This window comes from Cebidichthys violaceus, unplaced genomic scaffold (genome assembly GCF_023349555.1).
Source record: "Cebidichthys violaceus isolate CVI_PGR_0920_01 unplaced genomic scaffold, fCebVio1.0.p SCAF_5, whole genome shotgun sequence".
Lineage (NCBI taxonomy): Eukaryota > Metazoa > Chordata > Actinopteri > Perciformes > Stichaeidae > Cebidichthys > Cebidichthys violaceus.
Genome location: NW_027176705.1, coordinates 7,205,982 through 7,223,782, shown reverse-complemented (window position 1 = coordinate 7,223,782; position 17,801 = coordinate 7,205,982). Strand labels below are relative to the sequence as shown.

At 39.2% G+C, this 17,801-nt stretch overlaps 1 protein-coding gene across 2 annotated transcripts in view; it reads left to right on the top strand.

The window, feature by feature from the left end:
* myom2b (myomesin 2b) overlaps positions 1-17,801 on the top strand; it is a 41,940-nt gene that overhangs the window by 9,994 nt on the left and 14,145 nt on the right. Inside the window, exons 1-22 of one of the 2 annotated variants that reach the window (XM_068730275.1) lie at positions 707-782; positions 3,088-3,191; positions 5,818-5,875; positions 6,126-6,280; positions 6,501-6,587; positions 8,725-8,813; positions 9,307-9,357; positions 9,516-9,680; positions 9,958-10,119; positions 10,279-10,420; positions 10,649-10,848; positions 11,508-11,561; positions 11,720-11,847; positions 12,272-12,455; positions 12,618-12,792; positions 12,905-13,026; positions 13,127-13,314; positions 13,652-13,778; positions 13,987-14,165; positions 15,304-15,418; positions 15,652-15,814; positions 15,949-16,055. In XM_068730275.1, the coding sequence (XP_068586376.1) occupies positions 3,109-3,191; positions 5,818-5,875; positions 6,126-6,280; positions 6,501-6,587; positions 8,725-8,813; positions 9,307-9,357; positions 9,516-9,680; positions 9,958-10,119; positions 10,279-10,420; positions 10,649-10,848; positions 11,508-11,561; positions 11,720-11,847; positions 12,272-12,455; positions 12,618-12,792; positions 12,905-13,026; positions 13,127-13,314; positions 13,652-13,778; positions 13,987-14,165; positions 15,304-15,418; positions 15,652-15,814; positions 15,949-16,055 (2,734 nt within the window). In that variant the 5' untranslated portion in view covers positions 707-782; positions 3,088-3,108. Of the gene's footprint in view, positions 1-706; positions 783-3,087; positions 3,192-5,817; positions 5,876-6,125; positions 6,281-6,500; positions 6,588-8,724; positions 8,814-9,306; positions 9,358-9,515; positions 9,681-9,957; positions 10,120-10,278; positions 10,421-10,648; positions 10,849-11,507; positions 11,562-11,719; positions 11,848-12,271; positions 12,456-12,617; positions 12,793-12,904; positions 13,027-13,126; positions 13,315-13,651; positions 13,779-13,986; positions 14,166-15,303; positions 15,419-15,651; positions 15,815-15,948; positions 16,056-17,801 lie in introns of those variants that run through there. The other variant, XM_068730274.1, reaches the window with a different exon arrangement.

The following is a 17,801-nucleotide window of genomic DNA, read 5'->3' as shown; positions in this document are numbered from 1 at the left end:
ATTTGATTTTGCCTCAGATGTGAAATGTGTTTCACTGCTCCTCCACTGTGTCAGGAATAGTCTTGCTGTAACTGTAGCTAGTTTTATAAATAGGCCCTGGCCAAAGTTCAGCATGCAACATCGTGTCTCAAGATGTTTCAGATGGAGAAAGCTCTTACAGAGTGACTAGAATACTGGTTAAAGTGTAGCTAGAAAGATTTAAATCTATGTGTGAAACGGCCATATACTGTGGATATATATGTTGCAACATTGAATTCAAAATACATTTTCAGAGTTTTAAGGTGCATGCTCTATAAGCTCTGAAATGCTGTCTAACGTATGTTTTATAATTTATCAGTTATGCCATTATGGTATGGAAATAATTAGAGTGACCAGCCTTGTTGCAATGTGGCTGTTGAATACGCTCACTATCTTGCTGCCTATTCTAAAATTGCTGCTTGACAATGTGGCAGTGCCCCCATAACAGATTCTCTGCATTGTCTAGATCAGGTGGTGTACTTGAATAACCAGTTGATGAGCATCAGTTGTTGAGCTAACATCCCAGAAAACAGCAATTGGGCTAACTACTAAAATCAAGCAGTTGACTGGTTGTGGTGGCCCTGAGTCTTGAAGGATACTGGTTATATATAGGCAGGCTCTCTTTCCTTATAAGGCCTCAGGGAAAGGCAGGTGGGGGTCGGTTGAAGACGGGTGGTGGTTTTGTTGGCCTGGTACTTGGTTTAGGCTGACTCCCGGTGGATTCAGGCTGTCAACCGAAGTCGCTGCAAAGGAAATCTCAAGGGGTAAGAAAGCTATAATTTCCTTCTCCTCTCTTTTCCTATCACCTTTGTATGTTCAGCTTTGAGTCCACTCTTGTTTCAAACCCAAGTGCAGCTGGTGGGATTAGTGGGGTGGAGGAATTAGGGGAAGACCAAGACATGTTGTTTGGCCCTAACCAGAACTGATGATACTCAAAGGGATGAATGACAAATGATGATATATGAAGTTTGAAGGATATGCTGAAATTCAATCAGAATAAATTAGTTAACCACTGTTTTGAAGATAATTGCCTTGTTTGAGACAAAACAACAGTTCTCTTTGTGTTCATAATTAGACTCTTAATTGGTTAAAATTGACTCCCACTGGAGAATAAACCTCACTGGGGACACTTAGGACTGTTGCTTCAGTTCACAAATTGTTGGTGTGTAGTTCTGGGACTCATACCTTGTTGACTTTGTTTGATCTTAAAATAATGATCTTACAATACAAATAAGCCATTATTATTCCATTGTATTACAATTGCCACTATTGAGCACACAGCAAGTGTTGGTATCCAAATAGCAACTGTTCAGAGGTTTTACGGCTATGGTTAAGCGTTTCAGAGGTTTACTGTTGCAGGCGGCGTGGCTCGGGTGTCATTTGGCAGACATTTGTGCTGTTACAGTCTTGGCTGGACTGACAGAGGCAGAGGACAGCCAGTGGGGTGTAGGACAGATGGGACTAGAATATGGCAAGTCTGCAGTGAAAACTTGCCTGAGGGCAGTTGCATTTAATGCTGACTTTCTTTGGAAGCACGTCTCCCTATGTCTGCAGCTTTGATTTTGTGACACTGCTCCAGAGAGTGTTGCATAAATAAACTGTACTAACTGACAAGAGACAATAGGGACTTAAGCTGGTTTGTTGTTCCTTGAGTAGGGTGAAGAACATTTTCTGTGATAAATTATTATTATTATTATGGAGCTTTTCTACTGCACAACCATATAATTCAACCAGGTTTGCCTTTAGGGGTTGGGGGCATTACGATATCATCTATCTAATTGCCTGGCTGCTTGATTAGCAGTTTTAAGGCATTAGAAGTGAGTAAAACATGGGTTAAGTGTTTCAGAGATGTGGGAAACAGGAATGTCTTGGCCATTGGAACATGTCTCAGTAGCTGTCAGGGTAAGGTTGGCCAGGGAGAATCGCTTCATGTTTCATCTGTCCTTATTTCTGGTCTGAGGACTGAGGTGAGGCAATTATGTTTGAATGCCGCTATGACTGCATGATGTCAAAGTTATGCTCTTGCTTTGGTGTGTGTACTGTTAAACGTCTTATGTCAGACACACAGCAACTTAAACTGCCAGTGATACGTGTGTAGCAGTGGTTCCCTGTCTTTCTTTTTTTGTATCATCAGTTTTATTCATGCCATGTTATGTCTAAGTCTAGTTACTAGTGCAGGATATGATGTGAATAATAGAAACGTATTATGATAACAGCTGTATTGTAGAGCTCACACTAAGTAACAAACCTCTCATATTTAATTTAGTAGTGTTTTATTCACTTGTCTTTAAAGTTGAAAATAACTGTATTCACAGTCCACCACTCTATATAAAACTGTAATACATAAACAACTGCTCATGCTGAATTTGGAGCTGTCATCTTAATGGACAGTGCAGCTATACTCAGTCAGTTACTGTTCATGTACATCACTGGTCCAACAATAGACTACATCCATGCCTTTTGTTTATGTATGTACATGTGTGTCTTTAAATATAATGTCACCTTGTCATTCCTAAAGCTGACAGTGAGACTGCTGTGTTTGTGTTTGACAGTGTTAACAAGTCTGTGTCCAAATTCCGGAAGGGCCTTTCTTTTTACAAGGGATGAGGCAGTTAACACAAATATATTTTCCACTTATCTTACATATTGTTGCAAAGCACCAAGTCGTTAATATAGACAAAGACAGGACTCTGTCTGTCTGTAACTTTGTGTTGTATTGCTTGTGTTGTGTCTTAACCAGGTCTCTCCTAAAAATGAGACCCTGTGTTTCAATGAGATTACCTGTATGAATAAAGGTTTAATAACAAAGAAACGCTCCTCGGGATAATTAACAAACTCTGTCCTTCCTTTTGTTGTCTTCATGACAGCATCATTGAGTGCATCAACTTCCTGAAGTCACGTTGACAGTCCTTTAGGGTTGGTAGCCCTTGTGTTTGTGTATGTTGGCGTCACTGTGTTGCTGGTCTGACTTGTAGGTGAGGATCTACTGTACTTTGTTACCATGTCAGTCTGTGTGTGTGTGTGTGTGTGTGTGTGTGTGTGTGTGTGTGTGTGTTCCTGGTCCAACAGGTCAGTATCTACAGTGTCACCATGTCAGTGTGGATGAAACGTGGGAGTTACAACCATGAATACCACCACAAACAGAGCAAATATGTGGTTAAAGAATACAGCAGGTACATGTTACACTCTAATGCTAAATACAACTAAAACATTAAGCTAACAGTAGTATTGTAACATCAGTAAGCTTTGACTATAGGTTACAATAGAGGGCTAACCTGGTTAACCTAAAACTAACATCAAGACAAAACTAATCCCAAGCTGGCCACGCTAAACTTGAAAATATTTTTTTACAATGAATGTCCAAAGGTCATCTTCGAAATCCATATCACAGCATTTTTTTAAATTCCTTTTCTTTTTTTTAATGATAATTTTTGGTGCTATGAAGGCTAATTGAAATTTAGTATATCTCATGCTTAAGAGAGGCTGTCCAAACATTTAAGCAGCAAGTCTGATCCTCTTTTCCACAGATACAGTACAAAACACCACAGGAAAGGTTTGTTGTCGAGTGTGTTGTTAGATTTCAAGTATAACTTAAATTGGATTGACTTTACTAACTTTTACTTAGGCCTTTGTAAGCTGTATTGTGTAGAAAAATAGTCAAACAATCCCCAGTTTTCAATCCAACAAAGTTTTTCCCCCCATGGGGGAAAAGAAAAAAGCTTTTTTGTCACATTCTGCAACTGTTTAGCGCTGCTGTGATTGGTAACTATGTAGAGTGTTTAGGTATTAGGGTTTGTTTTTGTGTGCTGTGTGTTTCATGTACTTACACCTTCAAACATCTTTTTATTTCTGCTGCTCACTTCTTTTTGCTTCTTTTTTATTTTTTGCTAATAAGCAGCTAACCAGACACAAGTCTGTTTTTGTTAAACTTATAGTTCTCTTTTAACAAAGTGTTCATTGGTAGGTGTTGAATTCTTTTTACTCATGTAGTGGTGCTGCTCTTGTAGAGCTTATTTTTCTAACTGATTCCTTTGTCTTTTATTTTGAACTCAAGTAAGTATGCAGCTTGTATGTGTAGCGTGCCCTGAACACTGATTGACTGATTTGCCGATGAAATATAAGTTGTCAAATTTATGTTAAAAATAATTATTCCTCCACAGACCGTGCAACAAATCCAGGCACATTTTAAACAACAACAAGAGAAGATATTTTGTCTTCTTCTTCAAATATAATCAGTCCTTGTTGTGTAGGTGATAAAGCATATGGAGTCTGTTCTTTTTATTGGTTTGACCACTCTCCTTTATGGAGCAGCCCCCTGAAATTTTTGCCGATTTGGACAAACCCGTACATATCCACAGGCTGCCTAAATTGTCATCATACTCCAACCTGGCATCCACTTGCAACACAAGACATTACTTTTGGTCATCTTCTTCTCTTAATATGCAACATGGCCCCTCCAGCCTCGGTCTCATCACAGTGGTGCCCAAACCAACTGCTCTGTCTGTTGCTGCCAGCTGTCAGGATCCCCCTGATTCTCTGGACGGAGGGTGCTCCCCTCCATTTCGCGGAGGCAGTGATGGAATGACATCAGGCCTGAAGGCTTTGTGGACGCAGTGATGAAAGACTCAGAGCTTCCTACTGCTGGCTGTGTCTCCCCTGCTGACAATCTCCTGTTCTCAGGCAACAGGCCTGTTGCCAGCTCTGGGGCAGCCTCTCGTGGGTTGGGCCTTCCGTGGCATAGTCTGCTGAATATAAGATTTGGCTATGCGCAAAGAGATTGTGTATAGCAGCAAAAAACAGGGAGGATGTTGTGATAAATTATTGCCCTTCTCTTAAACAGCTGTGTCAGCCACAATGGTTCTAGACAAAAATGACTCTACAAATCTACAACAGTTATTGTTGTTGTCCAGGAGGCTCAGCTCACAAATGATGGCAATATGCACTTGTCAGTTAAATATTTTTTTAAGATTCTCAAGGCCTGATCATATTTTCTGTGCCCAATGTTGCACAGGCAGACAATAGTAACCACATTTAAAGCTAACGCCTCTCTGAAGCTCAGACTGCCATGTCTTGAACACAGATGTTGAACAGTAATCCTGTAATGCACCCTCTTTTAAAAAAAAGCTTGTATTTTGGGTGTTCAAGGCTCTCTGATGACAGCCACGAGAGCCTTCCTATGATTTTTTTGTTGAGTTGGTGTCTCTTCCCCCCTCACAGAGGAGTCATAAGTGTGTGTTGATAAAAAAAAAATAAAAATTAAATAAAAAAAATTGTAATCCTAATACGATAACCACAGACACAACAGCCCATGTTCCAGTAAGAAGGTGGGATTGGTGGATCAGTACTGATTGATTTTACTAATCATTTCAAATGTAGGTGCTCTGCTCTACAGAGAAAAGTGAGCTGGTCCGCAGAGCTTGCTAGAGGCCACCATCTTTGCTCATAGAACTTTGATTGTAATGGATAATCTTTATTTAAAAATTATTTTCATAGTTACAAAAATGGCAAGAAATTACGAAGAATCAGATTTCAATCACTGGCTATAGACCAAACAAACATACTCGCAGCACAGCACCAAAGCTACTTTGGAAGCCCCATACACTTTCAACAACACAAGGCATTGTTCTCACACAGTTATTGTTTTGAAACTAGTGTTACTTACTGTAAATGTTATTTGGGCAGAGATGCACCCTTATAGGCTACTGTCAAAATTACTTTGTAAAAAATGTATCAAATTCTCCGCCTGTGTAGACGGACAACTTTGATTGTCAGCAAAACTGACCTACTGTTTGTCTTTAGTTCTGAGGCGATGGAGGAAAGATATGAGCACAAAACGCGATCTTGCATCCAGGACGTGGTAAGAATTTATGAACTTTCCCTGTCCAGACTTGCATATAACATTCAATGAAAATTGTGTATTATATGTACCTGAGCTCATTTTGAGACAATAGTAGTTAAACTACATTGTTTTAAAAATGGTTATATGTGGAGTCTATTAACATTTATTTGTTAGAATATAATTGAGTATAGATATAGGAAAATATAGTGTGTGAGTAAGAGATGTATATTATTTATTTGCTTATTGGTATTCTTGTTTCCCTGTCTAGGTAAGGACAAAGATGATGGACAAATATGTACATGAGGAGCCGATGATCAGGGGACCAAAGTTCGTGGCCAGACTCAGATCCCACACCGTGTTTGAAAATACTCCAATCAAACTCTTCTGTACTGTTGAGGGCTTCCCCATGCCTGTTGTAAAATGGTGAGTAAGGCCTAGAAACCCATTTTTCTTTTCTTTGACAGTTAGTCAACCGAAGACTTTCATGAGAATAGGATGGCCTAGCTATCATCTCTTTCTTTTCTTCTTAACATATAATAGTAATATGATTGTAGATCTGTTACTAAAGTTGCTGCTAAAATGTTTTCTATTATGGTTCCACATGTCTTTATGCTAGTGAGCAGTCTTTTTTTCTCTATTTCAGGTACAAAGATGGTGTGATTCTGTGCTTGTCCTCTGGACCGTACCTGGTTGAAGCTAAAGGTGGAATCCATACTCTGGAAATCCCAAGGTGCAATAAGTCAAAAAACAGTGTGTTTTTGACCACTAGATAAGCTGTTTTTTATATGACATGGGGCACTCACTAATTTTACTCATAAAGGTCAGTTAACTTGTTACGGTTTTAGTACTACTCGGCTTGTGAGAACAGTTGTAAAACGTCTTCTGTGGCTCTGGGGAGAGCTTTGTAATGTCAAAATTCTAAAATTTAAGAGAAAACGTGCGTTATAAACTGCAGATATGGAGTTTGAAAGATGAGGGCGTTTATCAGGTAGAAAATGTGTAATGAAAGATTTGAGTTGCAATATGTAAATTGTAGGATTTGTGATTGACTTGTCACCTATTCCAAGACTAAATATTGAATCATCAGAAAATCTTCTCGTCAGTCCCATCAGGGTCGGTGCACAAATTCAAACTAAAGTATTAACGTCGGAGTCAGCTCACTGACTGCTCTCCCTCCAGTCTTAGGAAGCTCAGCTGTTGCGAGTGCTGACTTCAGTGCTACGTGATCCTCAAGGATTCTTTCAGTCATCACTATCTCCTTGGATCCAGTCACCTTCAGCTCCGTCTGTCTGTTACTTACACACAGTTCAGCCAACAACCTTAACTCCTTGTAAAACATATTCCTTAACCCCATCACCCTCCTGTGTGGTCTAAAATGCACAGGCTGGATTGCCATTTACACTGAATGCTGTGTGTTATAAGTGGGAAAAACTGTTTTGAAATAAGCTAGAAGACTTCAGCGGATATATCCCATTTGAATTACAAATTTCCAGCAGCTCGTTGTAATTTTAAGCCTTGCTCATGACAGACAGAAAATTCAGAATCCCTACCCCCAATTTCTCACTCCTTGATCCTTACACCATGGCATTCCTGTACAGCTCCCCTCCCCCAACCACCCCCTACAAACACACACACACACACACACACACACACACACACACACACACACACACACACACACAGTGCAAACATTTCTGTGCATTTGAAGGTTTTGCTGAATGCTGCTTTTGCAACTTAAAGTAGTCCCCTCTGCAAATAACATCAGAGTCATCTCCTTGACTACACCAGCCTACGCATTCTGCATGGGTTGAAATTCCCATGTTAGCTGATACTAGGGTAATATGAGGTTGTGGAAAAGTTGGTGAGGAGAGCATCAGGAAGAGAAAGGGATGCTGAGAGGGAGAGAGGAGGAAGAGCAAGAGACTTAAGGATAAAAGAGAGAATGAAAGAGATTGAACTTAAAGATATGAATGCATGGCATGTAATGACAGTGAGACCAAAAACATGACTTTGACCCTCTTGTGCGTCTTTCTCTCTTCATCTCTCCAACAAACCTGTAAATGCAGTTTTCAGTGCTTGCACCATCTGATAACAGAACCTCGTTTAGGTCAGAAGCTTCTGCAATTTGCTTGGGGCTTGCTAAGATTGTCAAACATCTGTGGCCATATGGCTCTAGAGGGAACAAAAGCAGCAACATCTCATTCAAATACGATTTAGAGGAAGCATGCAAATCATAAGAGACGCAGAACGTGATGTAGTACATCCTGCAAGGATTTGCAGCTTGTAAAATGAGCATTTTTGTGAGAATGTCTTGGAAATTTAACCAATTCTGACTGAAAAGCGCTGTCATCTATTCTCAAAGAAGACAGGCTTATGTTGCAGCTTTGTGGCACTGTCTCCAAGTAGTATGTCTAATGCCCAGTCTCATTTAAGCATGTATCTAACTTGCCAATGTTGTAGGTCCTACTGTATGTGCGAACAGGGCTTTACTCAATCCATACTGTGCCTTCTCAGCTGCTGGTTATCCTTGGCAACATAATGCATTCATGTGGGAAATTTTTGCTTATTTAATGCAATAGTTTCTTCAGTGGTTTACAGATAGTCCTGTTGGAGCAGATCCTTTTGGATATACAGAACATCCAGTACTTAGAAATTTTCCATAATTTAACAGATGACTGTAAACGTTACTAGGCTCATTTAAGCAGCTATGGCTTGATATAAGGTGACTCTTGCTACGATACAACCCTGACGCTTAGTGTTGTTTGTAGGATTTTTTAAGCAATCTCTTAATCAAAGTACCACAAGAGTCTATGAGAACCTTACAGGTTTATTGACCTGGAAACTTGTGTTTATTTGTTTTTTCATAGATGCTCAACTGATGATACCGCCCAGTACACTGTTGTGGCTTGTAACAGCCATGGACAGGCCTCTAGTCAGGCCTCCGTCATTGTTAAGAGTAAGTCCTGATTACCCTGTATCTGATGTTGTAGTGTGATGTTTATCATACAGTCCCATCAGAACAAGTCTTGAAATATCAAATGTTAGGGTCTTGACAATCACATCCAGTTATTGGAGGTCACATGTTTTCACTGCACAATGGCAGCTCTTAAACTTCAACTCAAGATTACTCCTTAACTAACTTGCATTTATTTTTGGGACACAATGCATTTAATGCTAATATCTGGCAGAGCTGAGCGTTGTTACACAAAGGTGCAGTGTGAACGATTTGTGTCTCCTGTGTGCCAAGCGGGTAGTGCCAAGCGGTAGGGACGTGAAAACGCAAATCGGCCTATTTAGAGTTTTGTCCATCGTGGGCAACTGTTGAAACATGATGCAGGCTGCGTGAAGAGGACCCACTCTTTGTGTAGATATGAAATGCTCAATTCTATTTTTCAGGTAATTATTAACTAATTATGTACTTTTGGTATGTTTCTTTTTTAATCATGTAGGGTTCAAGCAGGAGGATGAGTCCTGTTCATATGCATGGTTGCCTTTCACAGGTAATCATCATGTTCAGAAATGACAAAATCAGTACCACTACTAGGCTATAAAATATGTCTTGTCTTTTCAAAGTAGTATGTGAAGCAACAAGCCGTTACCACCAGCCCTATTCCATCTCTCTTTCTTTCTCTCTTTCTTCCTTTCTCCAATCTCTCAGCTGCCATGCTTCCCCAGATCCATTACACTAAAATCCTCATTACTTTTCTGGATAAGTTTGGACCAGTATTTGCCACTGAGGGAGAATCTGCCAGGCTGACTGCTACCATGACCCTGAACCCCAACCTGGCCAACCTGCAGCCTGAGGCACAGTGGTATAGAGATGGTAATTGTTGTAAAATTGTTATGGACACTATTTTGATTGCTAATTAATTATAGTGAAAGAAGTTAAATAGACTCTAGCGATATTGCCTCAATTCATGAGTAGTTTAATTTGCCATGTGTACATAAAAGGTACCACGTGGGATAAAAGCAAATTTTGATAGGTTCATCTTTTATATTGAAAATCACTAGATGTAGTCAAACCTCATGTATAATTTATAGAAACATGATCTAAGCATTATACAGGAAGGGACACATTCATGATCCTGTCTCATTTTCAGACACGCGTCTGTTTGACTCTAAATGGGTGAAGATTGACACTGGCAGAGGTGTCACGACTTTGACTATCCCCAACCTCTTCAAAGATGATGAAGGCCTCTACACAATACGCATGGTCACTAAAGGAGGCTCCGCAGAACACAGTGCATTTGTCTCTGTCTCAGGTAACAGGGAATCATACTGAGTTTTTATTTCATTGTTATTGCTGCATTGTAAACATGATGGAACAGATTTCACAGAACTCTGTTACTATTCTTTTTTAAATATGGATTTCTTACTTATAATATGATTATTAAAATACCACTGTGTTACTTCCTGTGAAGATGGTCCCCCCCCAGTCCCTCGTGCACCTGGTGCTCCTATGGACATCAAGATCCACGATGCCAATAGGGACTATGTCATTGTGTCATGGAAACCCCCAAATACCACCACCGAGGGACCAATCCTGGGATACTTTGTGGACAAGTAGGAGTTACTAACATGAACACCATAAATAGATAGCCTGACCAACATAAATACTACTGTAAGTCATTACATAGACTTTGCTTGACTATCTGTACAAGTGAAGGAGTTATTGTCATTAGGTACAGTACAGGGAATCCTCCCTTTTCCTCTACACTGACATATTTTACTGTACTTCTCCTTTCATTCTCCACTCTGATCCGATTCCTTTTCCTGATTTTTATTTTGTAGATGCGAGGTTGGAACTGAAAACTGGACTCAGTGTAATGATCACCCCATAAAGATTTGTAAATACCCAGTGTCTGGGCTGTTTGAGGGACACGCCTACTACTTCAGAGTCAGAGCAGTCAACTCACACGGAATCAGCAAAGCATCTCGCATGTCTGATCCTATCGCCGCTCTGGACCCCACTGAGTTTGAGAGGCTCCATGGTGGGTTTAACTGGATTAGTATAGAGAAATGTCAACCCTGGCTTTTATATTACACCATTTGAAGACTTGAAGAAATGTGTCCTGTAGTCCCTGACATGCCAAATGTCACTGCTGTTTTGGTATGTTTGGATGGACTGACTGTCGATGATTACTAGTTATGTTGCTGTTTGTATATCGATGAGATGTGGTTGAAGTACAATTACTATGCTGCTCCGTAACAGCTTCCCTGAATTATAAAAGGTTTAAAATGATGGTCTAATGTAAATAGTTTACATTTTACTCACTGTAAATTCAGGCAATTCAGATTTTCTCTTTGTCTTTTTTTTTTTACATGGGATGCTGCAGAATGTATTGTATGTCTGTGAAGTTTGCTTCACTTCAAACTGCCACATATAAAGGTTGTTGTAGAAAGTTGGTTTATGTTTGATGTGATCCTTGGTCAATGCAGTCTTAAATGACTGGTACTTCTGTAATCGTTGATCAAAAACAGACAAATAATTTGATATTTGCCTTCCAGTGTGCTGATTTGATAAATGTTTATCTATATCTCTTGTTTAACAATATTTTTTTACAAAATGAACAATAAGTGAAGCCCTGTAACTTCAACATGACAGTAAAGCAGATTGGTGATCATTTTTTATTTTTTTATTTTCCTATAGCCAAAAAACTCGGCGGAAACCTAGATGTTGTGTCTTACCATGATGAAGTTGAAGGTGAGTTTTGACTGGAATTGATACATATCTACAGGATATATATTATTACAATATCCTTTCATTATATTTCTCTACAGAGTAGGAAGAAAACAGTGGGTGCCTCATAGTGCTATTGTGTATGTGTACTTTATCATCTTTGTGTGTGTGTTTCTCTGTAGCTGAGGGGAAGCCCCCAGGTGCTCCATCAGGAATTTATGCCTCAGAAATAGACAGGACATATGTTGTTCTGAGCTGGAAAGCACCTGCATATTCCAGCAAGGCTCCCATGTGGTACTACATAGAAAAGGTAACAAAACATGTCACACTGTCACCAATGCTGCTTGTAATAATCCTACTGCTCTTTCTACTTGGAAGTCTAGAGGTGGATTAAAAGAACAGGATAACACTATTGCATGTACTATTGCACACATATATGCACCCTTTTGAGGTATACATACAAGTGAAAACATACTCACTCAGACACAAACATACAACAGCGAAACTGCTAAAAAGATTATTAGAAGATTATTATTGTGATTTATAGAAATTTCCTTCTCCCCTCATTTATTTCCTACTACACTAGATCAGACTGTTGTGAATTTACCAGATTAATCTGAACTTTTACTGAAGATTTGCAATAAATGCAGGCTGAAATGTAACGCAACGTATCAGTATGTGTGTGGATGTATAGTAACGGCCAGCATGTTTTCTCTGTCTCTCTCTTCCCACAGTGCATGGTAGACAGTGGCGCATGGCAGCGTGTCAACACTCAGGTTCCTATCCGATCTCCCCGCTATGCTGTCTTTGACCTGTCAGAGGGCAAACAATATAAGTTCAGAATTTTGTCTGCCAATATCTACGGAGCCAGTGAGCCATCAGAGCCGACTGGACGAATTGAAACCCAGCAACTCAAAGGTCTTTTCTGTCCATTTATTTTCATTATCAGATTTGTACAGCAATGAAATAAATTCACACTGCTGTTGATGATTATCAATTATAATTTGTATCATTTATTGAAACATTTATTGAAACATCTGTTGAAACATTTTAACATTTGCCATTTTTTGTATTCTTCAGGTGTGCCATCTGCTCCCGGTCAGGTGGTTGCTACCAGGGAAACAAACACCTCTCTTCTCATCCAGTGGGCTCCTCCAAAGGAACCCAACAATCTGATTGGCTACTACATCGACCAGTGTGTGAAGGGGTCCAAGGACTGGACCTCGGCCAATCACAAACCTCGCAAGAACACCAAGTATGTTTTCAACCAAACAAAAGCGTGTCTTTCTATAGTAGTTGGTTGTAATCATGAAAGCGATACTCATGCATGGAAAGGGAAACTCATGCATGTGATTCTGTTTCTGCAGGTTTGTGGTTAGTGGTCTTACCACAGGAGAAAGTTACGTCTTCCGTGTCCAGGCTATCAATGAGATGGGTCTTAGTGATGAATCCCAGGAGTCTGGAGCTCTGACTGTTAAGGCTGCCCTCAGTCAGTACTGGCATATTTTTGATCATTATTATTCACGATGATGGTTATGAAGTATTATTTTTGTAATTTATAGTGTTAAAATTCAGTACTGCCTTTTCAGCCAACCCCTCTGCTCCGTACGACATTGCATTGCTGAACTGTGACGGACATTCAATGGTTCTAAACTGGAAGAAGCCTCTTCAATCTGGAGGAGCAAACATCAAGGAGTATTATGTGGACAAAAGACGCAGTGGAACAACAATGTGGAGGGAGGTTCATATCCCACCAGTCTCAGAAAGACTTTATAAGGTACAATAATGGCAGTTGTTTAGCTTACCTTAAAGCATCAAAACAAACTTAAGAGAGAGCAACAATTTTTGCATAAATCTGATAAGTGCGTCAGTTGGTTAGTTTTGACATGACAACGAAGCTTAAGTCACATATGTGCCTACTTTTTAAACTATGGTTTGGTTTTCCACATTGTAAGAAAAATATCTGGGTCAATTTGGATAACTAGATAAGCAAGAACTCATTCACTACAACTATGCACTATTTCACGCTGGATCGACTTGTGTGAGTTTGGAAGGTTTTGTTTAAGAAAATGAGTATTGGCATGTTCCTAACCATGGTAACACTTTATTGACAGGTGGAGGGCTTGACAGAGGGTGCAGTCTATCAGTTCCAGGTGTATGCAGCTAATCTGGCCGGTCTCGGACCAGCTGCCAAACATTCAGCCGATTTCAGCTGTGAGGCCTGGACTATGCCGGAGCCTGGTTAGTAAATGTCATGTTTTGACTGACTTTGTCACCTTTACATCAAACATGAAAAGTAAAAAAAAAAAACAAGCCTATGCAAGTTTATGGCATCAGGCTCATGTCTACCAAATAGCCTTGAGAACTAGGAGGAAGAGAGTGAATGTTTTCATTGAAATGTAAATATAAATGTGGTTTTGTATCTCCTCTCATTCGGTCTGTCCTTTAGGCCCAGCCTATGACCTGACCTTCAGTGAAGTGAGAGATAAGTCATTGCTGGTTGAGTGGCAAAAGCCCCTCTATACTGGTTCTGGACCAATCACAGGTTATCATGTTGAGTACGCTAAGGAGGGCACTTCTGACTGGACCACTGCCAATGAGACGGCTGTTAGTCACCGCTTCCACAAGGTGAGAGCGTCTTTAATATGGTTTATGGTAAATTCACTAGAATTACCAGATTACCATAATTATTTATCTGAAATCCTGCCATATAGTATTATCTTAATACATTGCAATGTGACATACAAGTTAGGCAGAGCTGAAATAATACATTTTTTGAGTGATTAATTGATAAATATTAAACAATTTTGATTGTTGATAAATTGTGTTTTTTGTTTTAAAGGTATGAAATGCAGGATTAAAAAAAAAAATGCCAACAGTAAGCGCCAACTCCCCCATAGTATGTCTTTAAGCAAAAATGCCAAACATTCTTTGGTTCCAGCTCAATTGTGAATGTGTGCTGAACAGTTTTCTATGACTGTAAAATTTATATTTTTAGGCCTTATTTTGGACTTTAGCAAATTGAGATGAGTTGATGAGACAGATTCATTGATAGTGAAAATAATCGTTATTTGCAGCCCTTAAGTAATAACTTATGCAATAACTTTTAAGTTGATTCTAGTTATTCAGCGGACATTGGTTACAAAATGTAAAAAGATAATATAATATATATATTATATATATACATACATACAATATAATATTATATAGTCTATAATATATATACATATATATTATAGACTATAGTGTTTTAATCGAACTATTGTGCAATGCAGTGATGCAATGCAGTTATATTAAATTGTGTGACAATGACATCTAGTGGATAAAGTAAACAGTTACTGGCTGAGCTCAGCTACAAGGTAAATGGAAATGCTTGTTTTAGAATGAAAAGTAGTAGCAATTATGACTTATATCATATGTGACATGGACAAGAAAGTCAACTTATCAACATTATATGTATGTGATTACTGTGTAATGCAAAAAGTAATTGGTTTGTTGCTAACATATCATATTACGTTTTGCAAATATTTGCTGCAGCAGCTGCCGGATCTCAGAATTTACTACTTCTGTCACTATCTCATCTGCTAAATAAGTTCCCTCAGGAATTCACAACAGTTTGAACCAAACATACAGCAAGAACGTTAATGTCAGTTGCCGTATCTGTCAAATTTCCCAAATTTGATGATTAACACCTGTGTAGAAAAAGTCATAGCCGTACACCCTTCACCAACACTAGTTTGTTTTCTTGTCTGTTTGTTTGCTGTAGGTAACAGGCCTTGAGGCAGACATTAGCTACACAATTCGAGTGCGTGCGGTCAACGCTGCTGGAGTGGGTATGGCCTCTATGACCTCTGACCCTGTGACTGCTAAAGCTTTGGAAGGTAACTTTTATTCACAAACAACAAAAAGATTATCAAATTTGTGTCATCAATTTTTGATGGAAGGATGCACTCTTTGCCGGAGTGCTGGAGGCTGTATGGGAGTAGGGAGTCAAGCTGACAGTTACAATAAAAGTCCACTGAACTGTCCACACTGTGGCCCTCTGTGCCTTTCTTGGAGACTAAGATGGGCATCATTTTGAATCACTTTTTGTCATTTTCTCTTTGTATTCAAGGCTCTCAGGAGGTGTCCTGTGTTGTGGATGAGAAATCAGGTGACATTGTTCTGTCATTCGAGGCCTGCCAAATAACCGAGGGTTCTCAGTTTGTCTGGAAGAAAGATTATAAGGAAATTACGGATTTCTCCAAAGGAGTAGTGATTAAGACTGAAGGCAGCCAGTAAGACTACACACACACACACACACACACACACACACACACAGAGGAATATTTGTGTGTCACATGTGAACAGTTGGATACATGCTGGATAAATGGACATCATCTGTCTGTGTCTCTCTCGTCGTGCATTTTAGTTCTAAGCTGATCTTTGAGAATGCAGAAAAAGAGGACTTCGGGACATACTCTGTTTCTGTCACCAACACAGAAGGAGTGTCATCCAGCTATGCAATCTCTGCTGAAGGTAGGATTTACCAATCACTGTGTAACTGTTACTCTGGTGCTTAGCCACCAAGCCAAACTCGAGCTTTCAAAATGTACAGAAATCCAATACTAAACTACTACAACCTAAACTATTGAATATGTTATGTTTCACTTATTTACAGCCTAGTCTGACAGATTATGTTTTCTGACAGATACATAATAATAATAAATAAAAAATTAAAATAATAAAGCTGTTTCTGATTCTGATTCTGATCTGACATGATCTGACTGTACTCAATTTGAGTACAGTTTTGTACTCGTTAAAGTTTGGGGCGCCGCATTCATTTGTATGAAAATAAATAAACAGCAGGCATTGGATTTTTTTTAAATACTGGAACCTCTGTGGACTTCTTGCTGATAAATGAGGACATTTATTTATAGCTAAATGGCTACAAATAACTGAATAAATGAAGCATTACTAATGATAAAGACATTAATCAAACAAGAGAAAAAAAGCTGCAAGAGGTGCAAGTTACTAAGTCACTAATTACAAGTTAATAATTCATTATTAATTAATGAATTATTAATTAATTACAAGTTACTAATTAGAAATTACTAAGGAGCGTTGGAGAACTACGGTGGCGTTCAGGTATGGATAGGTATCGTTAGGATTTTAGTACAACTAGGAGCTACTCTTATCCAATACTCAGTTCTTCTCCATGACATGTCTTTAAAAAGATATAAAAGATTTTAAAAACGTATAAATTCAGAACAGAATTAGAAGTTATTTATAATTTAGATATAGCTAAATATTGTTTCTAGAGCAATTATGTTTACTACAGCAAAGTCTCTATATAAAGTAATTAATATCTCACTGGAAACAAATGTAAAATGTCAATAAAATAAATAACATTTCTGAGTGAAGTTTAAAAACAATGAAGAGCACAGACAGCCATCCGTATCAGTCATTCATCCTTTCTTCTGTCCACTTGTCCTCCTGTTTTCTGTCCTCCTGTCTTCTCTTCACCTTGCTGCTTTGTCTCAGCCGGCAGAGAAGATTTTGGCCGATCATTATGCTGTGCTTGTATAAACATAGCGGTGGTGGCTGTTTGAATTAGGTTTCACTTTCATTTACATGTTCACAGATGTATTGATAAAGTATTGTTTTTTTACTATTTTATTGCATGTACAGTAACAAGCATAGTTGCGTCACCTCGAGTGTCCTTCACTTTACCTGGTTCACTTCACCACAGCGGCATGTCTGCTCGCGCTTCGTGCATGTGTGTCTATGTGTGTGTGTTATTTGTGTGTGTGTGTGTGTGATTGTGTCTGTATGTGTGTAGTTGGAGGAGGACAGCCTGAAAGAGAGGGCAGAACTAATGCTTGCTGCAGCATAATAATAAACGACATCAAAACATTAAAAAGTACTAATAAAAAGCACCAGTAACGTTGGGGCTTATCAATACTACGAACTTCAATTATTTAGCACCGGGACCCGTTTAATACCGGGTTTCAAAGCGCTTCCCATCTTCAGTGTTCCTTCTGGGCTACTGTAAAAACAAGGCATTGCAAGATGGCGGACTCCGTGGAAGATGACCCCCTCCCTCTTATATTCAATATCTGCCAATAAACTCCCCTAAATGTTACACGCTGTCCCTTTAATATCAGCACACACTTATTTGCTATGTAAAGATATATTGGAGTAATGTCTACCTGAGCAGAGAAGGAAGTCACTCACTTCGTGGCTGACGGCAATGGTTTTGGCGGAGGAGTTGCTGGCCAGTGC